Source organism: Haliotis rubra, unplaced genomic scaffold (genome assembly GCF_003918875.1).
Source record: "Haliotis rubra isolate DU_JTF1 unplaced genomic scaffold, ASM391887v1 Scf15, whole genome shotgun sequence".
In the NCBI taxonomy this organism is placed as follows: Eukaryota; Metazoa; Mollusca; class Gastropoda; order Lepetellida; family Haliotidae; genus Haliotis; species Haliotis rubra.
This window is the reverse complement of record NW_025765447.1, coordinates 1,442,605-1,465,716: the sequence shown is the minus strand read 5'-3', so window position 1 is coordinate 1,465,716 and position 23,112 is coordinate 1,442,605. Positions and strand designations below refer to the sequence as shown.

General features: G+C 38.5%; 1 protein-coding gene across 1 annotated transcript; it reads left to right on the top strand.

Moving 5' to 3' along the window:
- Nucleotides 1-1,574: 1,574 nt before the first annotated feature.
- Nucleotides 1,575-21,406, top strand: LOC124270149 (proton myo-inositol cotransporter-like). The gene is made up of 9 exons (XM_046705177.1): nt 1,575-2,202; nt 3,080-3,239; nt 4,341-4,552; nt 10,667-10,778; nt 13,174-13,358; nt 15,612-15,723; nt 17,406-17,647; nt 19,221-19,373; nt 20,139-21,406. The coding sequence occupies exons 1-9, from the start codon at nt 1,728-1,730 to the stop codon at nt 20,327-20,329; spliced, it is 1,842 nt and encodes a 613-aa protein (XP_046561133.1). The 5' UTR covers nt 1,575-1,727; the 3' UTR covers nt 20,330-21,406.
- The last annotated feature ends 1,706 nt before the right edge of the window (nt 21,407-23,112 follow it).

Sequence of the window (23,112 nt, the reverse complement as noted above, 5' to 3'; positions counted from 1 at the left end):
GCAGTCGTAATGCAAGTTTGAAAAATAGTCTGGCTATACAGATTGAACATACTCACAGTTCAACTACTTAGCTGTACATGTGTTGTATTCAAGGTCCCCGATCTTTCTGGTCTGTAAACATGAATGCGGCATTGACTGATTGCGGGCGATCAAGGCCAAAGTCACAGTTACGCATGCATACACTGATACAGCTGCAAAAAACCAGTTTGGTGACAATTGTTGCGTACAAGGTTTATTATTATTATTCGTCTGTTCAAACCGCCAAGCTCTTACAAACAGTTCATATCCCGCGGGTAGGTTGTAGGATCCAGACAATATCTGGCCTTTATACCGGCTTGTGTACAGAAGAAAATTAAGGAAAATAAATGATGCGTAAACATACGGTTGCGTAACAGAGAGAAAAATGACCAGTCTTCCCATATGCGAGCGAAGGAAGACTGGTAATTTTTTCTGGATGAAGACTGGATGAAATATCACCCAACAAAAAAACTCCATACCTTTCCCACCATAAAATATCCTAGTTATCATTGAAATAAACCTAATTGTACGTTCATTCCCTTTTCGTGTTATTTTCAGTTACATAGAAAGAAAAGAGAGTATTACATTCATGATTTTTTTTGTTACATCCCATTATTGAATCATTCACAAATTCACAGGAATAATCATATCGTGTCCTGGACGTACACGGAAAGTCGATTACACGTGAAACTGCACCGGAACACACCCAATATTAATTTGTTTCATGGACCATTATAACAGTTTTTCATAGTGCCTACATTTCTGTGTAAATATGGTGCCTACATTTTTATGTAAATATAGTGCTTACATTTCTATGTAAATATATAGGGCCTACATTTCTATGTATATATAGGGCCTACATTTCTATGTAAATATAGTGAGTGAGTTTAGTTTTACGCCGCACTCAGCAATATTCCAGCTATGGCGGCGGTCTGTAAATAATCGAGTCATGACCAGCCAATCCAGTGATCAACATCATGAGCATCGATCTGCGCAATTGGGAACCGATGACATGTGTCAACCAAGTCAGCGAGCCTGACCACCCAATCCCGTCAGTCGCCTCTTACGACAAGCATGGGTTACTGAAGGCCAATGTTCTAACCCGGACCTTCACGGGTCATGTACAGATAGATTTAACTTTCAAGTTCTTAATTTTCCGGGGCGTTGCCTGGTAGCCTAGTGGTCTAAGCGTTCGCCCCTTACGCCGAAGATCAGAGTTCCATTCCCCAGATTGATCTCATTTCTGGTGTCCCCTGCCGTGATTTATTGCTGCAAGCTGCGTAAAACTATACTCACTCACTCTTAATTTTCCCTAAAGGCTCTGTCAATTCACAAAATGTGTACATTATCCATGGAGATTGTTTACAACCATTGAGCGATAAAGAGTTCGCTACGACCGGTTATTGTCTAATTTTTAAGTGTAAGTAATGCAATAGACGTAGCATAAAAATGCGTTGATGAACGAGTCTCTGGTCATATAAACAATTTAATATAGAATAATAAGCCAAACATGCAAAGGGACGTAGCTCTGCAGTGGCACATTCATTCACGCGGAAATAGGCTCAGCCACAATCACTCCGATGAACGAACTAATCATACTGGACGTCGCCTGTTTAATCAGCTGTACGTCGCCTGTTGTGATGAAAAAATGCGATGGCGGGACGTGTTGACAGTTGCGGGAATCGACGTGATTTAGGTCATCTAAGATAATGGACACTGGAGATACAGATATTGACGAGATGAGTCTTGACGATACCTCGGAGACTACAAACTTAGTCGGACGTTATCGCCCGAAGATGGACCTGGCGGAAGAAAAGCTCGAAAATGGCTCTTCAGGTGGCTCTGAACAGCCAAAAACGACACTTTTTATATGGATTCTGGCAGTTTTCTCAGCCATCGGTGGATTTCTGTTCGGTTATGACACCGGTGTAGTATCGGGAGCTATGTTATTAGTCAAAAACGACTTCACATTGACATCCGTGGGAGAAGAAGTTGTCGTGAGTGTGACGATAGGCTCCGCTTTTGTGGCAGCGTTGTGTGGTGGAGTTCTGAATGATAAATTTGGACGAAAGTCAACAACTATTTTAGCTAGCTTCGTGTTCACTGTAGGAGGAGTGATACTTGGAGCCGCACAGAACTTTGCCATGTTAGTGACTGGCAGGCTCATACTCGGGATTGGCATTGGTATGGTGATGATGATGATGATGATGATGATGATGATGACACACTTCTTTGTTGCATATATAATAATTATAATAATAATAATATCGATCAGATGTGTAAAACTATTTGCTATATTGTATTGTACAGATGAAATAAACGTGACTTTCTTTTTTGAATATACTTAAACAACTAATATTGTCTCAAATAATTTATATTTCCAAGTTCAAATTTAAAAAAACAAGTAATTTTAAGTTTTAGATGATAAAAATAACCTGTATGTATGTGAACTAAAACTAACTTCAGCTAATGCTGCTATTATCAGTGACAGTTCTGGAATTAATATATTGCATGAAAGTCCAATTAGTACTTAGATTATATAATCATAAAATTTGATATTAATTTCAGCTTTCGTTGTACCCAATAATATGGTAATATGACCCAGAACATACTGTTTTGCACCTTGAATTTCATCCCTGTGTATATACTGTTTAAAAGAAGTAAAGAAACCAGTGATTCTTTCACATTACCATAGTTAGGCTCCGTTCATAATTTATGGCTAGGTGGGGTGGTGATGATTTTTATGGAGAAGCATGTACAATGTGAATGACCCCCCTAAAATTTATGTACAAAATAAGTGACCCCCCTGCATGTCATGTACAAAATCAATGACACCCCCCCACCCCCCACCCCACACACATGTTACCTTAAAAAGGCTCTACGTTTTTTTGAGCTTTGAAAAGGAACAAATTTCCAAAAGTTTGCCTTGAAAAGGCCCTAAATTTTGCAAGCTGGTCAAGTTTTGATTTTACAGGCCATAAATGTTTTTATTTGATGGCTGGTAATTTGTATGAACCCTGTTTTATCAGTGTAATGTCAGACAATGATTACATCTCCCCAGGTCTTGCATCAATGACAGTTCCGATGTACATCGCTGAGTGTGCACCTTCACATCTGCGAGGTCGCCTGGTGACGGTCAACGTCCTCTTCATCACGGGAGGTCAGTTTGTCGCCAGTGTGATGGACGGCGCCTTCAGCTATGTGGAGAAGGATGGCTGGAGGTAGACCATTCTTTTGTATTTCAAGAAAAATATGTTTGAGACTTTTAAACGATTCCCTGTTAGGGTTCTGTAGTGCATGCCTGTTAAATGGTGATAGATCAGACTATATGACTGTCCTTATTTTCGGAAGTCTCAGGAAATATGAACAATCATCTGGACCATTGTTGTTTTTTTTCTGTTTGTTTGTTTGGTGTTTAACACTGCACTCAGCAATATTTCAGCGATATGTCGTCTGTCTGTAAGTAATCAACAGTCCAGTGATCAACAACATGAGCATCGATCTACGCAATTTGGATATGATGACATGTGTCAACCAAGTCAGCGAGCCTGACCACCCGATCCCGTTAGTTGCCTTTTATGACAAGTATTGTTACTGAGGACTAATTCTAACCTGGATCTTAGCGGGTCTTGTTTTTTTAAAAAGTCATTTGTCCTCTCTGGAATATTTACGGCCAGTTTGAATCAGCTGGGATATTGACAATGGACCATGTTAAGGGTGGAATAAGTGGTCAGGTTCAAAGCAGCTTTGATCAGTATTCTAGTTCTATCACAGCGGGTCAGCTTAATGTGGCAAGAAAGGCTGATGGTGGTCTCAGACATTTACTTCTTTGGTAAAAAACATGGTTTTAGTGTTGACAAACCTGCAGACTTAAGTGAGTGCAGCCGGGATTAGAACTCACAATCACAGGCTCCTGGCATGCCAAAGGGAAGTAACTCTGTACTTCTGACTTACACATCTGCAGCACCCTTGACCCATACTGTTAGGGGACAATATGAGTTGAAGTGATATTTTACAATTTATGCTGCAATAGCTGTTATGGCTTTGTAAAAGTCATTTGTATTACTCTGAAATTATTGAATACAAATTTTGAAAAAAACTCTGAATTTAGGAATATATGAAGCATAAAAAATTCCCAATTTTTGAAGAGCATAACTGCTTTTTCCAACTTGTCTGCCACTGGAACTGAATCCAAGACAAATCCCTGCCCACTACGGTGATATGAAATTAAAAAAAACACCTGTGAAATGTCTAACAAAATTACACATACCGGTAAGTGTATTCAAAATAAGTACCTTTTTGTCCGAATTTGTTTTTTACAGATACATGTTTGGCTTGGCAGCGGTGCCAGCATTTGTTCAGATGATAGGCTTCCTGTTCCTCCCAGAGTCACCCCGCTGGCTGATGAAGAAGGGATACGAGGAGAAGGCGTACTCGGTGCTGGCCAGAATCCGCGGTACCAAAAACGTGGACGAGGAGGTCAAGATTCTGAGGCGAGTCTGTGACGAGGATGAGGAAATCAAACAGCAACAAGGTGTGATATTTGCACAAGTCTTTAATGCAATACTCATTACTTGAATAATTTAGGTCAGTTTAGTTTTATAATTCCTTTATTAAGCAAATGAAAATACAAGATGATGCTATTAAAGACTCGTGTCCTTATTGTTCTCTGGGGTATAGATGTTAGATTAAAGAAATCTGCTTCTGATAGCCAAAACATTGAGTGTATTTCTTAAAGGAATTGAAATACCTGTTAAAACACATGTCACTTGCAGTTTATGGTATCTATTAGTTTTATGATGGTATAAACAGCCACTCTCAATTTGTTTCCCCCCAGGACCCGTGAAGATCCAGGGTAGAATAGGTCTTCAGCAACCCATGCTTGCCACAAAAGGCGACTATGCTTGTCGTAAGAGGCGACTAACGGGATAGGGTGGTCAGGCTCGCTGACTTGGTTGGCACATGTCATCGGTTCCCAATTGTGCAGATCGATGCTCATGCTGTTGATCACTGGATTGTCTGGTCCAGACTCGATTATTTACATACCGCAGCGTAAAACTAAACTCACTCACTCACCCTATGTAAATTATCACATCCATTCTCATTTTTTATGTGAATAGGATGCATTTTTCTGTAAATCTTGTAAAACCCTTAAAATGAATGATATCACTATATTCATCATGTTGGTGAAATTATATAATTAGATTTAAATTGATTTTTACCCATGTTGCATTGATGAGCATGGGATGAATTATAATGCCAGAAAAAAGGTGTGGACAAGTCCAAATTTATTACCCAAGTACCTGAACCCCTGCACCTATCTCTTACCTGGTGCCTGCTGTAGACCTCAAGGGTTGGGTACAAAACCTCTGATAAGGATGTGTTACAGGAGCTCTGGCAAAATGTTTGTAGATGTATGTCTCAAAAGGTCTAATTATGCATACACTGAAGCTGGGACTTTGCTCATACATAAAAGTAAAAAAGAATCCAATCATAGCTTGGTAGAAATGCCAACATTAGAGACTTGTCGTGTAACCATGGCGTTACCTGTATATTGTTATTGTTAGGAAGGTATGGGTAGTACGTCGGGTACCTGGGCCTAGATTTTCGAAGCTCTCTTAGCGCTAAGATAGTCATAAGTTAATGTTAATGTATGGCACTTACGACTATCTTAGCTCTAAGAGAGCTTTGAAAATCTAGGCCCTGGGCTGTATGATCCACCTGTCACAAGTATGTACTTGAGTACCTGAGGTGAGGTGAGGTGAAATGGGGTTTAACGTGGCACTTTAGAATATTTCGCTCATATGACGACATGCTTGCGTGCGTATGCTCTGGCTACTTATAAATACCCCACTCAGACACATTATACTGACTCTGAGCCGACCAGTCCCTGTTGTACCCATTAATGCCGAGCACCAGGCAGAGACCAACAAGTACCATATTTTAACGTCTTTTGGTATGATGTGGCTGGGATCGGACTTGCGACCTTCCGCTCTCCGGGCGGACGCTCTAACCACTACACCGCGGAGACGTTAAGCCCAATTTCACCTCACCTATTTCTGTACAGCCGAAAGTAAGGGCATATAAGCAGATAATGACATCATCACCTAAATTGATTCTGTGCATAGTAAACAGTCTGTCATAACACAACACCGGCATCTAGTGATCCTTCTCAGCTGGTAGTGTATGTTTACATGTTCTATATTGATCTACACAGTGTAGTCCAGAGACATAGTCAATATTCTCAAGTACAAGACTCCTTGAAGTGGCTGTAAAACATACTTAGGGACCGTTCATAATTTATGGCTGGCGGTGGGGTGGGGTGATGATGATTTTTATGGAGAAGCATGTACAATGTGAATGACCCCCCTAGAATATATGTACAAAGTAAGTGACCTCCCTGCATATGTCATGTACAAAGGCAATGACATCCCCCCAAAATGTTAAGCATAATTATTGAATATATTTAAGTACAAAATTGCTGCCCCCATCCCCGTACATGTGTACAGAACTGATGACCCCCCTACCTCCCCAGAACAATGTGGGTGACAAACACCCACCCCTCTTAAAATAATCACCACCACCCCAGCCATAAATTAGAAACGCTCCCTTATATGAGAGCCAGTAACATCACAGAAAAGAATGTTATTATACACGACATCAGCCATGGTCCTACTTTGTTTTAAACAGGGAGTACTTTTTCTTATTTAAGGAAATCTGTATGAACTTTTCTATTTAGTCTGATATATTCCATAACCAAGTACTTCTGATGCATAAGTTAATATTGGCACTTCTGTTTTCTTAAATGACTTCAGTGACAGTACATTCAGATTTCTAATTCTCACATACAGTAAATATGAAAACATTTTGGCCTGTGCTATAAGTGCAGATTTTGCTGTTCGATATCTAACTTCTAAATTACACTTCTATAATAATTATATGAGTCAACAATTTCTGAAGCATAACTGCATAAAATAAAATTATCCCTGGTCTTTTTTTTTTCCAAAGATGACTACTCATGTTTAATTTTCAATTACAGAAAAGTTCCAGGTTTGACAGTAACTTAAAACTTGTGCTGTAAACCTGAAATACTTAATCAAACAGTACGATGTCATCAGAATATAGAGTGGGTGAGTTAGTTAGTTAGTGCTGCCTTTAGCAATATTCAAGCAATATCACAGAGGGGGACACCAGAAATGGGCTTCACACATTGTACCTATTTGGGGAATTGAAACGCTTTAACCATTAGGCTACCCTACCACCCCTCAGGCCGATAATTTTTTTTAAAAAAGTGGTATGAATAAAAAAGCTTTCAGATACCATTGTTTTTTTTCTGGCACCGATGGACATTGGTCATTCTGAAAGTCGACATAATGGCTGCAAGCTTGATTGAATAAACAATTACACATTGATAAATGTGTTATAAGTTCCTACTTTACTTCTAAAAAAAATGTAAAAACATAATCCCACCTACCTACCCTAATCGAACCACAACATTTTTTTATTTCAGAATATAGATGTAATAACATGTTTTTACATAATTCTATAGAACTGTCATCTAATATTTTCCCAGTACATTATTGTTTGTATATACATGTATATATAAATCTTCTAAATCATTCAAATTAAATGCCAACAACATAATTTCATAGTGGAAAAAGTAAAAGATTCACTTTTATGATAAATACTAGAGTTTGATATCCTTTTAAATATTATGCTTCCAAATTTAACATGTTCCTTGTATGTGAGACTTGGTAATTTGTTGCCCTAGTCCAACTTGCTGTACTCATCAGTAAAAGTACAATATAGTTTTCTCTTTCATACTCTTAGACACTGAGGGGAGGTGGGGTAGCCTAGTGGTTAAGGCGTTCACTTGTCACTTGATCACAAGATCCGGGTTTGATTCCCCACATGGGCACAATGTGTGAAGCCCATTTCTGATGTCCCCTGCTGTGATATTGCTAGAATATTGCTTAAAGTGGAGTAAAACTAAACTGACTCACTCTTAGACACTGACAAGACATTAATGGGTTGTGATGGGTTGAATAATCATGGCATATTCTGTCCAGTATTTTGTCTATCGGTTTATTGGTATCCTAGAAACATTTATATTACTTGCTGTGGGAAGAAAATAGCTTCCCAAAACAACTTACCTTGTAGTTGGCCTGTATGACTGACCAACAAGTTTCACTCTTTATACTGGTATATATTGGTTCAATATGCCCTAGGAGACTTGATAGTGGCATTATATGCGTTTCTAAGAAAACATTAAAATATCTTTCATATGTAAAAATGTATTTTAAACTTTCATCAGCTTTCTGTTTAATGCTTTCACCTCTTGCCCGGTTCGGGTGTGTGTATATATTGTTTTAAGTGTTACCATGATCACTATATGAGATATCCCCTCTTAAAATATTGATGAAAATCAGCTCTATTAACATCCTCGATAATCTCCAGGGTATACGTTACGATAACTCTCCACATCGCTTGGGGCGATGATTTTATTACCTCCCTTGGCTGGCTCTGCATTCTCACAGTAGCCAATCAGCTAAGCCGCCGTTACAACCGAGCTTGCCAGTGTCAACAAGAATAGAGGTCGCAGTCGCGAAGGTTTGTTCGCAGTGCCACTCAGATTTTTTGGGAAATAACGAAGACAAATTGAGAGATCTGAAACTTTAAAAAATATATATGACAGAACTCCTTCTACTTCTTTCAGAGTACCTCTGCAAGTTTAAACGGTTAAATAATTTAAGAAGCAAAAGTGAGTTGTGATTGGTACGCTCAACTTCCCAGCGTAGGCACCTGATTGGATAAAAAGCCAGCCAAGGGAAGTAATAAAATCATCGCCCCAAGCCGTGGATGCATCCAGGGTATAGTGGAGAGTTATCGTAACGTATACCCTGGAGATTATCGAGGATGCTCTATTAATAGCATCCCCTTATGCTTAAATATTAAACATATTAAGTTTTGTCCAATATTCTCTTGGTGATTTATTTATCACATTCCAGACTTCCATATTTAATAAATATTTTCTAACGTATATTTACCAGGGACAGAAATGCAATTAATTTAAGGGTGCCATGGGGCACCAGACAGATGATTTAGGTGTGCCCTTGTGAGTATGATATCTTTTGATGATCCAATTAAACTTAAAACATCACAACAATGTTATTTCAATTTATTATTTAATATATCAGTAAAATTCATATGAACCTGTAAACTTGAGAGCTGGATTTCCTGAACACATGCATGACTGCAAGAACAGTCATTTGTCCCAGACCCATAAGCTACCAGTAACCCACAAACTAATAAATCAGCAAACATCATGTAAACCTGTAAACTTGAGAGCTGGATTTCCTGAACACTGTCATGGCTGCAAGAATAGTTCAGCTTCATTTCCCCCCTCACCAAACTACTAGTAACCTACAAACTATCATCCAAAACACGATTTCCTGTTACGCCGCTTGCATTCAAAATGGCCACACCCATGTTAAGCTGTGAAATTGAGAGTGTCACCGATTAACAGTTTTGGTTGGTCGAATCTACTGTATTTTCTATTAATTACGGATGGGAAGTAATGTTTTCATAATTATAGTCGTGTCATTCTTTCAAATGTTTCCTTGTAGCATGCACTAGGCCTATGTCTTCCCCTACTCAACTGTTACCATATCAGTAATGGTACATTAATCGACACGTGTGAAGGTCTGGGTTAGAATTGATCTTCAGCAACCCATGCTTGTCGTAAGAGGCAACTAATGGAATCGGGTGGTCAGACTTGCTGACTTGGTTGACACATGTCATCGTGTCCCAAGTGGCGTAGATCGATGCTGATGCTGTTGATCACTGGATTGTCTGGTCCAGACTCTATTGATAAGTTTTCAGACTGCCGCCATATAGCTGGAATATTGCTGAAATAAAACTAAACTCACTCACTCACTGGTACATAGATTTTATTATTAGATGTGGTATTTTGACATTTCATTGCCTAAGAACATTTTTAGTTATCAGCCAAAATAGGTCAAATAAGCAAGATCAAACCTAACTCTACAATGGATTGCTCGTCTGGCGCTAGATTGTGGATGAAAACTTTATAATTTTTTTGCAATAACTGGAGAAAGTCAAGCATCATGTGACCAAAGGTATATAAAGTTCCGGGTTTTACATCAACCCACAACCATGGAGTTGCAGGGGGGCCCCTAATTATTAGTATAAGGGACCTTGCTGGCAATACGAGGGTCCTGTGAAGTAACGGTTTAAAGAACTGTATGTTGTGATAATTTCTTTAGAGCCTGGATTGAATCATTGATCATGTAGACTGGTGGATGAAATGTTGCACGTAACTGCTCTGAAAGAAACAACCAAACAGTTATCAAAGTCATAGATGTGTTGTGGGTACAATGAATAATATTGTGCATCCCTCTGGTCGGAGTGAATTGTTTTTCTGCATGCATTCTCTACACCAGCTGGATGCACATTGCATGTCACATAAAACCCTGCAGTTATATACCTACTTACAACTGAACACAACTTTACAGTGAGTGAGTTAGAATTTAATGTTGCATCTACAATATTTCAGGGATATAGTGACAACATCTTTATAAGAATTTCTGGTGATTTCTTAATGATTCATGAAATTTTTGTTTTTCAGGTGACCGCTCGACCATTGTCCGTCTGCTGACTACTCCGTCCACTCGGCGAGCTGTCACTGTAGGCTGCGGCCTTCAGCTCTTTCAACAACTCACAGGAATCAACACCATTATGTAAGTAACATGGCAGGATCATCGGTATATCCTGTACACACACTGATATACTGCTTAAAAAATCTTTGTCTGAAAGTAATTGTCAAATAAATTGATAAATATTCATAATAGAAAACATTTTTCTTGTGTTTACTTACTGTTTTAAGTGTCTATGTTATGTAGATGTTGCAACTCTACTCATAGAAACGAAGAATGGAATAACATATACTCATGGAAATGAATAAGGGAACACATGAAAGTGCAAGTATTCCTTTATTCTTTTCCAGGCTTCTTCACAAGGTATGTATTGCACTGTGGGTGAAATTCTGGAATAAAGAAAGGAACACTTGTACTTTCATGTGTTACCTTATTCATTTCCTTGAATATATGTTATTCCCTGTGTTACAGGTATTATAGATCTTACAACTATGTTATTCCCTCTGTTACAAGTATTATAGATCTTACAACTATGTTATTCCCTCTGTTACAAGTATTATAGATCTTACAACTATGTTATTCCCTCTGTTACAAGTATTATAGATCTTACAACTATGTTATTCCCTCTGTTACAAGTATTATAGATCTTACAACTATGTTATTCCCTCTGTTACAAGTATTATAGATCTTACAACTATGTTATTCCCTCTGTTACAAGTATTATAGATCTTACAACTATGTTATTCCCTCTGTTACAAGTATTATAGATCTTACAACTATGTTATTCCCTCTGTTACAAGTATTATAGATCTTACAACTATGTTATTCCCTCTGTTACAAGTATTCCCTGTTATTCCCTCTGTTACAGGTATTATAGATCTTACAACTATGTTATTCCCTCTGTTACAAGTATTATAGATCTTACAACTATGTTATTCCCTCTGTTACAAGTATTATAGATCTTACAACTATGATCTTACAACTATGTTATTTATTCCCAACTGTGTTACAGGTATTATAGATCTTACAACTATGTTATTCCAACTATGTTATTCCCTCTGTTACAAGTATTATAGATCTTACAACTATGTTATTCCCTCTGTTACAAGTATTATAGATCTTACAACTATGTTATTCCCTCTGTTACAAGTATTATAGATCTTACAACTATGTTATTCCCTCTGTTACAAGTATTATAGATCTTACAACTATGTTATTATTTATTCCAACAGGTATTATAGATCTTATCTTATTCCCTCTGTTACAAGTATTATAGATCTTACAACTATGTTATTCCCTCTGTTACAAGTATTATAGATCTTACAACTATGTTATTCCCTCTGTTACAAGTATTATAGATCTTACAACTATGTTATTCCCTCTGTTACAAGTATTATAGATCTTACAACTATGTTATTTATTCCCTGTGTTACAGGTATTATAGATCTTACAACTATGTTATTCCCTCTGTTACAAGTATTATAGATCTTACAACTATGTTATTCCCTCTGTCTTACAACTATGTTATTCCTCTGTTACAAGTATTATAGATCTTACAACTATGTTATTCCTCTGTTACAAGTATTATAGATCTTACAACTATGTTATTCCCTCTGTTACAAGTATTATAGATCTTACAACTATGTTATTCCCTCTGTTACAAGTATTATAGATCTTACAACTATGTTATTCCCTCTGTTACAAGTATTATAGATCTTACAACTATGTTATTCCTCTGTTACAAGTATTATAGATCTTACAACTAAGTATTATAGATCTTACAACTTGTTATTCCTCTGTTACAAGTATTATAGATCTTACAACTATGTTATTCCTCTGTTACAAGTATTATAGATCTTACAACTATGTTATTCCTCTGTTACAAGTATTATAGATCTTACAACTATGTTATTCCTCTGTTACAAGTATTATAGATCTTACAACTATATGTTATTCCTCTGTTATAGATCAAGTATTATAGATCTTACAACTATGTTATTCCCTCTGTTACAAGTATTATAGATCTTACAACTATGTTATTCCTCTGTTACAAGTATTATAGATCTTACAACTATGTTATTCTTACAACTATGTTATTCCTCTGTTACAAGTATTATAGATCTTACAACTATGTTATTCCCTCTGTTACAAGTATTATAGATCTTACAACTATGTTATTCCCTCTGTTACAAGTATTATAGATCTTACAACTATGTTATTCCCTCTGTTACAGGTATTATAGATCTTACAACTATGTTATTCCCTGTGTTACAGGTATTATAGATCTTACAACTATGTTATTCCCTCTGTTACAAGTATTATAGATCTTACAACTATGTTATTCCCTCTGTTACAAGTATTATAGATCTTACAACTATGTTATTCCCTCTGTTACAAGTATTATAGATCTTACAACTATGTTATTCCCTCTGTTACAAGTATTATAGATCTTACAACTATGTTATTCCCTCTGTTACAGGTATTATAGTGCGTCCCTCTGTTACAGGTATTATAGTGTGATCAAAATGTCAGGAATTTCTGACAAGCATGAAGCAATATGGCTCTCGGCTGCGACATCTTCATGTAACTTCATCTTCAGAATCGTTGGAGTTTGGCTGGTGGAAAGGATTGGACGGAAGAAACTCCTTCTAGGAAGCCTAGTAGGTTGGCATCGCTCCATGTAGTGTCGTCTTAGCTTGTATTGATGTTCAATGTTAAATGTGGAAAGTACCAATATTTCCCACCATCTTTGAATGTTCATACCCACAGACCAATTGATCAATCAGTGGAAAGTCATGCGAGTGTGTGCTGCTTCATTTGACGATCAACTGATTGTGTGGCCTGGTTGACTTGTGTCTTTTGTAGGTTGTCCATTGTATTCATTGCTTTTAAAGCCTTTGGCCATATGAAGTTGTACTTCAGAGGCTTTGTCCTAAAGACAAATTATACCTTCATTTGTGCAAGAGGAATCTGTTTTCAATATGGTCGCAATGTTTTGTGTCTTTATCTTTTATTACAAAACAGCCAAAACTACTGATGTCAATGCAAGAGCAGTAGGGTAGCCAAGTGGTTACAGCAGTCGCTCTTCTCAACGAAGACCTGGGTTTGTTTCCCCACATGGTACAATGTATGAAGCCTGTTTCTGGTGCCCCACTGATATTGCTTCAATATTACTAAAAGCGACGTAAAACTCAACTTGCTCATTCACAGCCAGAGGAAGTTTCAATTTTGGTAATGACCTAATCCGTGTTGAAGGAAACTCAGACTTCCATGTGTGATACCATGGATAGTGTTGGTCAGCTTGTTTCATTTGTCCTCAAGTGGTATCACAAGGTTAACATTTGATTTTATTTCTTTATGGTTTCTTCTCATCTGAAAAATGACAACAACTCCATAAAGCACTATTACAGCTTTCTTCCATATGTACAGTTTTATGCTAATAGCAACGAGAGCTGAGTATATTGTATATGAAAAGTAATTAGTGTATCATTTCCCACCTACCAACCTGGAATTTTCACAAAATATTCCCCAAAACAGTAAAACAAATTGTCTGGCCTAGCATATTAGACTGACTGACTGACTGAGTTTGGTTTTACGCCGCTTTTAGCAATATCCCAGCAATATCACGGCGGGGGACACCAGAAATGGGCTTCACTCATTGTACCCATGTGGGGATTCGAACCCGGGTCTTCGGCGTGACGAGCCAACGCTTTAACCACTAGACTACCCCACCGCCCCCAGCATATTAGACATGTGGTTGGTGTGTTTCACACAGCATCAGGTTGGTGCTTCATTCATTGTACTCTTGTAGGAAAGTGTGGATTCGAAATCAATTTGTGGGGTTTTAACAATTTATAATACTGCTCTGGTTAAAATGAAATAACATATAAAAAGGAGTGTATTTCCATGTTTGGCTGCTGCTGCTGATAATTTGATTTGGAGATTTTTTACGCCCACTTTGTGACATGATTAAGATGTTGTCTTATAAATATTTTAAAAGGAATAATCTCTAATGTAGAGACCATTATCTCCACGTCAAGAACAGGTTATTAACAGAACATAGAAACACTGACTAGATTTCATGTGGAGTTGTGTCCCTTATGTATGCAAGGCTCCTGTGATAGTTGTTCATCCTGATTTTCATCCTTCATTTGCTATAGTCATATCTGAGTTCGTGTGTTTCTCCGAAATAGAACTGATCGATTGATTGATTGTTTTTAACGCCGCACTCAACAATATTCCAGCTTTATGGTGGCAGTTTGTAAATAATCAAGTCTGAACCAGACAATCCAGTGATCAACAGCATGAACATCGTTCTACGCATTTGGGATACAATGACATGTGTCAGCCATGTCAGTGAGCCTAACCACCCGATCCTGTTAGTCACGCCTTAGGACAAACATGGGTTGCTGAAGATCAATATTCAGCGTAATATTACGTAAAGAATACGCACGCATGCTTACCTTGTTCAGAATTGGCAAACTCGATATAATGCAAAATACAGTAAGGAGGCAGGGTATGGACAAAACATCCGTTTTTGCCCACTATGTAATTTAAATGCTATTGAAAATGAAATTCGTTTTATTTTTGTTTGTCCTGTTTATCATGATATACGTCTTAAATATTTTCCTTATTTACACGTGGGCACTATCAGTCACAGAGAGACTCTTGTAAGAATGCTACAGCCCTCTGTAAATATTTGCATGTAATATGTACGTGGGCCTGAGGCCTTATTACTGAGATAAATGAATGAAATGAAATATTCTAACCCAGATCTTCACGGGTCCCGAAATACAAAACATGTGCAGCTGCACTTGCTCACTGACTGAGGCTAATGCATTGCTTTATGACAGTGGTTATTGAATTGTATCTGCCATCTCTGTTAATCATTAAGTTGACATTGTTTTATTTCACCAGGTGTCATCCTGAGTCTGACATTCCTTGCCATAGGATTCCAGGTCGCGGCCTTCAACTCCCCACCTGTGACCTTAACTGAAAGGGGAGATAACTCATCATGTTCTTCCTTCAGGTGAGTTGCTGCAGTTAGGCTGTTATGTACCACTAGGTGATGTGGTTTGTATCATGTATCACTGTTATGTATCCCCAGGTGTGTGAGGCTTGTATTATGTATCACTGCTATGTATCTCCAGGTGTGTGAGGCGTGTATCATGTATCACTGTTACATATCCCCAGGTGTGTGAAGCTAGTATCATGTATCACTGTTATGTATCCCCAAGTGTGTGAGGCTTGTATCATGTATCACTGCTCTGTATCTCCAGGTGTGTGAGGCTTGTATCATGTATCACTGCTATGTATCTCCTGGTGAGTGATGTTTGTATCATGTATCGCTGTTACATATCCCTAAGGGTGTGTGGTTTGTATCATGTATCACTGCTATGTATCCCCAGGTGTGTGAGGCTTGTATCATGTATCACCTGTTGCGTATCCCCAGGTGTTGTGAAGCTTGTATCATGTGTCACCCATCGGTATCCCTAGGTGGTGTGAAGCTTGTATCGTGTCACTCGTTGCATATCCTTAGGTGGTGTGAAGCTTGTATCATGTGTCACCCGTTGCGTATCCCTAGGTGGTGTGAAGCTTGTATCATGTGTCACCCATTGCATATCCCTAGGTGGTGTGAAGCTTGTATCATGTGTCACCCGTTGCGTATCCCTAGGTGGTGTGAAGCTTGTATCATGTGTCACCCGTTGTGTATCCCTAGGTGGTGTGAAGCTTGTATCATGTGTAACCCGTTGTGTATCCCTAGGTGGTGTGAAGCTTGTATCATGTGTCACCCGTATGCGTATCCCTAGGTGGTGTGAAGCTTGTATCATGTGTAACCCGTTTGCGTATCTCTAGGTGGTGTGAAGCTTGTATCATGTGTCACCTGTTATGTATCCCTAGGTGGTGTGAAGCTTGTATCATGTGTCACCTGTTGTGTATCTCTAGGTAATGTGAAGCTTGTATCATGTGTCACCTGTTATGTATCCCTAGGTGGTGTGAAGCTTGTATCATGTGTAACCCGTTGCGTATCCCTAGGTGGTGTGAAGCTTGTATCATGTGTCACCCGTTGTGTATCCCTAGTAGGTGTGAAGCTTGTATCATGTGTAACCTGTTGCGTATCCCTAGGTGGTGTGAAGCTTGTATAATGTGTCACCTGTTATGTATCCCTAGGTGGTGTGAAGCTTGTATCATGTGTCACCCGTTGCGTATCTCTAGGTGGTGTGAAGCTTGTATCATGTGTCACCTGTTATGTATCCCTAGGTGGTGTGAAGCTTGTATCATGTGTCACCTGTTGCGTATCTCTAGGTAGTGTGAAGCTTGTATCATGTGTCACCTGTTATGTATCCCTAGGTGGTGTGAAGCTTGTATCATGTGTCACCTGTTGCGTATCTATAGGGGGTGTGAAGCTTGTATCATGTGTCACCTGTTATGTATCCCTAGGTGGTGTGAAGCTTGTATCATGTGTCACCCGTTGCGTATCCCTAGGTGGTGTGAAGCTTGTATCATGTGTCACCTGTTATGTATCCCTAGGTGGTGTGAAGCTTGTATCATGTGTCACCTGTTATGTATCCCTAGGTGGTGTGAAGCTTGTATCATGTGTCACCTGTTGCGTATCTCTAGGTTGTGTGAAGCTTGTATCATGTGTAACCCGTTGCGTATCCCTAGGTGGTGTGAAGCTTGTATCATGTGTAACCCGTTGCGTATCCCTAGGTGGTGTGAAGCTTGTATCGAGGATCTGAGCTGCGGCTTCTGCTACAGCTATGCCAGCAACAACACCGTTGAAGGGTCATGTGTACCCACCTTCAGCAGCTCGGATACATCACATGCTGGCTTAGGCCCCTGTAATGAGACAGAACCTAAGGGCCATATATGGGCAGAAAACTTCTGCCCTACGTCCTATGCCTGGATGTCTACACTCGGGTTGGGCCTGTACCTCATGTTCTTTGCTCCAGGTATGTATGGCTCTCAGAGGATGGCTCTGTCTGTTTTATCTTAAGTATATACCAACCACTTAAAGATTCTGGTAATTTCTCAGACATGACCTTTCATCACTAAAGGATGGTATGGTAAGGGATTTAGAACAGCTAAGTTTTTAAAATGATGAAAACATTTTAGTCTTGTTATAAATGTGGAATTTGTTGAAGATGAGAGTGTCACTATTTTTCCAGTTGACTTTATTTTTTAAAATATAAAACAAATTCCCCCCTTGTATCTTTTGACATCTTAATGGAATACTGGACAGAACAACAGTACTGGTGTGTGTGTTAAATTCCCCACTGTTTTTTATTTATTTTTAGAGACGAATGTGGTGTTCTTTATACTTCTAGTAAAACATGAAATGAGGACCTTTAAAATACAGGTTAATAAAGACTCAAAAAGGACATGGAGTGAGTGAGTGAGTGAGTTTAGTTTTATGCCGCTTTTAGTAATAATTCAGCAATATCACGGTGGGGGACACCAGAAATGAGCTTCACACATTGAGCCCATGTTGGGAATCGAATGCAAGTCTTCAGTGTGACGAGCGAATGCCTTCACCACTAGGCTGCCCCACCACCTCAAAAGGACATGGGGGCGGTGGGGTAGCCCAGTGGTTAAAGCGTTGGCTCGTCACGCCGAAGACCCGGGTTCAAATCCCCACATGGGTACAATTTGTGAAGCCGATTTCTGGTGTCCCCCACCGTGATGTTGCTGGAATATTGCTAAAAGCGGCGTAAAACCATATTCAGTCAGTCAGCCAAAAGGACATGGAAGTTACAATAGCAGACTGAGAACCTTATTAAAACATTGAAAATTCAACTTGTCTTGGGACAGAGATGTCCCAAAATTTCAGAATTCTTTTGCTTTTCTACTTTGGTTGATGCCACATGCAGGGGCGGATACAGCTTTTTGAGAAAGGGGAGGTGCACAGTCCATGTACATCCATTTCCATGAGAGTTTCAGCCCCTATCTGCTGGATTCGCCTATGTTAGGTGTATTGGATGGAAAGATTTATCTTTATAGGTCAGGTGCACACTTCAGATACTTTTTAATGGAACAAGACACATGATTACTAATTAGGGACTGACACAGTTAGACACGTAATGTGTGTGAACACAAACTTTTATTTATTTTATTTATTATTTTATTATTTTATTGTAGGATATTTATATAGCGCACATATCCACGCACTAGTGCATGCTCAAGGTGCTGGTATTTTTTTCCTCAATCATTGGATGTCAATCTCAACGGCACATCGCATTATCAATCTCAACTCCCTGGGAGTATGCAACTCTTGCAGCCACTAGGCGCACCAAGTTATTGTGGCTTTCTCATCCTAACGAGGTACCCATTCACAGCTGGGTGGACTGGGACACATAGTCACAGTACTTTGTCCATGTTCACTGCACGTTGCTGTACCCGCAACTAGGTGTTTGCACGTATTCATGTGGCCACCATCTGGTCATATACCAACGGATTTGTGGGTTCTTTTAAGTGCACAGGGTTGTACCTCTTGTTCTGCTTGTGCTTATTACATATCTAATGCAGGTATGGGTCCTATGCCATGGACTATCAACTCTGAGATTTACCCTCTGTGGGCACGAAGCACGGGCAACTCTCTGTCGGCAGCTACCAACTGGATCTGTAACCTGCTGGTGTCCATGACCTTCCTCACCATGACAGAAACGCTGACCAAATATGGTAAGGCTGACCAAATATGGTAAGGATGTGTACAGTTGCATGGCAATGTGCAGCCTGTGGGCGAAATTATGGAGTGCAGCGTTATCACAAATGTGTGAGCAGATATGATGATCAGCATTCCAAAAGATAAAATTGAATTCAAGATGGCTGACATAGCAGACATGTGGACATCCAGTTTGAGGATTATAATTGGCCATGTTGACAGGGAACTCTGATATATCTGTAGCATATATAGGATCCTAGTTTGTATATTCAGCTTGTATAAATAATATGCTCCATTATACCTCAAAAAGTTTTAAGATTTTGATACCAAAAGTCACCCCCACAGTTAAGGACCAACCACTTGAGAGTTTGTGGAGTGATTTTTGTCAGAGACAGAATATTCTTAGTTGGTACTTTAGGACTTAGAATATACTCTCTCCAGGTTGGAATCAAACAGTTTGGAGGGCATGACACATTTTTTTCAATCATGAAAGCAGATGTTTAAATATGTTTTAAACCTGACACAAAGGTATTTGTCTGTGTCATTTGGGGGAAAAAGGTTGTGTGTTGTAAAACCCTAGAACACATCTATTGTCTTTTTGGGTTGGCGGTGTAGCCTAGTGGTTAAAGCATTGGCTCATCACACCAAAGACCCGGGTTCGATTCCCGGCATGGGTACTTTGTGTGAGGCCCATTTCTGGTGTCCCCTGCCGTGATATTACTTGAGTATTACTAAAAGCAGCATAAAACTAAACTCATTCACACTGTGTGGTTTTTTTTCAGGAACATATTGGCTGTTTGTGGTGGTTGCAGTCTTGGCACTCATCTTTTTCATCATCTTCTTGCCGGAGACAAAAGGGAAAAGCCTGGAGGATGTGGAGAGACTGTTTTCACAGCCATGGTGCTCCTGTGGTGCGAGACACAGCCTTAATATCAACTCACACGACAGAACAGATCGTGGGACATTGCAGTGACAAGGGTGGTGGTGCTTGTCTGTGTGCTAGCTTGCCCTGAAGAGGACCCGAGTTTGAATGTGCACGATGGTACACGTGAAGAACATTTTTGGTGCCTGTTGCCATAGGACTTTACATACCAACATAAACATCACCTCACCTTCTCAGGTAGAACGAACTCTGTGAACCTTTCGTACATGCCTGTGAAATCTGTGCCTTGAAACAAGTCACTTTTGAGTAAATCAGAGTTAGTTGTGATCTTAGGACAAGCATGCATGATTTCATTGGTGAATGGCTACTAGTTGTATCTTTTGGTGACAGTGTATAATAGAAATATCATTCCAGGTGTAAAATAATGTTTTCCAGCAATGTTTACAAACTGGGTCCACTTAAACCAGTACAATGTTTCCTCCAGACAATACATCGGTGCTGTACTTTGTTGCTGCAACAGCCTAATGATAAACCTTTGGTTGCAGCTGATAGTGTGTTTTTTGGGTTTTTATTATAATGTTTTTATTGTTCCCAAAGGTACATCATTAAAACACCAATTCACGTTTTTTAGATTTTTTTAGGTAGAGTTAAAAAATATACAAAAGTTCACATTTTCACATCAAAATAACCTACCGAATATAGAGTCTATTTTCATTGTTAAGTTGGGAATATAGATCTCCATTTTGTGTCATTTTTGGCTATTAAAATGTCTCTGCTATTTGTTGATAGTGTTGATACATTCCCATGTTGTATATCTTTGGGAACAATTTAATTAAAACAGCACTGGTAAGAAGGAGGTTGTAGCCTTTGAAACAAACTCACTCAAGCTTGAAATCCTTTTGATTTATGTGACTCACAAAAAGTTAAGGACCTCCTGATTCTTTCATATTACTGTACTTAATCTGTCTAAGGACCACCCGAGTCTTTCATATTAATATAGTTAATCTGTCCAAGGACCACCTGATTACTATAATTAATCTGTCTAAGGACCACCCGAGTCTTTCATATTAATAAAGTTAATCTGTCTAAGGACCACCTGATTACTATATTTAATCTGTCTAAGGACCACCTGATTCTTTCATATTACTATATTTAATCTGTCTAAGGACCACCTGATTCTTTCATATTACTATATTTAATCTGTCTAAGGACCACCTGAGTCTTTCATATTACTATATTTAATCTGTCTAAGGACCACCCGAGTCTTTCATGTTACTATATTTAATCTGTCTAAGGACTACGTGATTACTATAGATAATCTGTCTAAGGACCACCCGAGTCTTTCATGTTACTATATTTAATCTGTCTAAGGACTACGTGATTACTATATTTAATCTGTCTAAGGACTACATGATTACTATATTTAATCTGTCTAAGGACTGCGTGATTACTATATTTAATCTCTCTAAGGACTACGTGATTACTATATTTAATCTGTCTAAGGACCACCTGATTCTTTCATATTACTATATTTAATCTGTCTAAGGACTACGTGATTACTATATTTAATGTGTCTAAGGACCACCTGATAGTTAATATCTCTATTGATGAATTGATTTTTTCATATTACTATACTTAATAGCCCGACATATTATCTACAGTAATATGACAGAATAGGATGGTCTGTCTCCAGACCCCAGAAAATAAATTCAAAAGAAAGTCCAACTCAAGTCTAGAATCATTGAGCAAGTCCAGATTGCCTTAGCTCTGTAGTTAAGTATTGTTGTGGGGCCCATTTGAAATGTACTATATTTTTTACATGTATATTGTTAAGTAACCTTACTATGTTTCTAGACTCAATGTCAGTCTTAGGATTGTCCTTAACTTGTTATATGTAGTATATATTTTTATTAGAAGCTAACTGCATTTTAGTTCAGAACATTTCACCATGTAAAATATTTAAATTGAGAGCATATATGAGATTATTTATATTATACTGAATATATTTTAACATGCTATCTTTTGACCTTAAAATGGCCACATATGCATCATGAAGAAATATAGTTTTATGTTATGCTCATTAAATGTTTATTCATGTTTATATTGAACTTGTTATTTTTTAGTTTATATTCTGGCATATGACTTGAATATTGTGGAACACCTCAACACATGTCCCAGTTGACTTCCTTTGCATGCATGATATATAGGTCATTTATAATTTTGTGTGAGTGAGTGAGTTTAGTTTAGTTTTGCGCATCTCTTGGCAATATTCACTCAATATCACCCCGAGGGACACCAGAAATGGGCTTCACACATTGTACCCATGTGGGGAATGGAACCCGGGGGTGACGAGTGAATACTTTAACCACTAGGCTACCCACAGGGTCATGTGGATGCAAGCAACACAGAGTACTACAGCTGAATGCTTCGTGATATACACGTAAATTATATTATGTTACATGTAATATTACATATGTGATATAATAAGCATGCTGGGAATAAAGCTGTGACGTGTGACTCTTGGAGGTTGAAAATGCCAGGATTTTTTCTGTCATATTATGTGTGGCACCCTCATTAACCAGGAGAGTATTTTGTTAAACAGATTGATAAATACGCAATGTTCCTGATTGCACACTGAACCACTTACTGAGGTACAAATGTTGAGCATGCTGATGGGTTTTGGTGCCAAACAAATGTACTCCTTGCTAAAAAAGATTGATAGTTGGAAATATCATGGTTGGGAAGAATTACCAACGATTATCAATATGAAAAGTGTGTCATCGGTAATATTGTACTAAACTATTGAGATGAAAAATGGCTTGCATTGTCTACACATATAATATTCAAGGTTATGTCTTTATTCACATCAACTC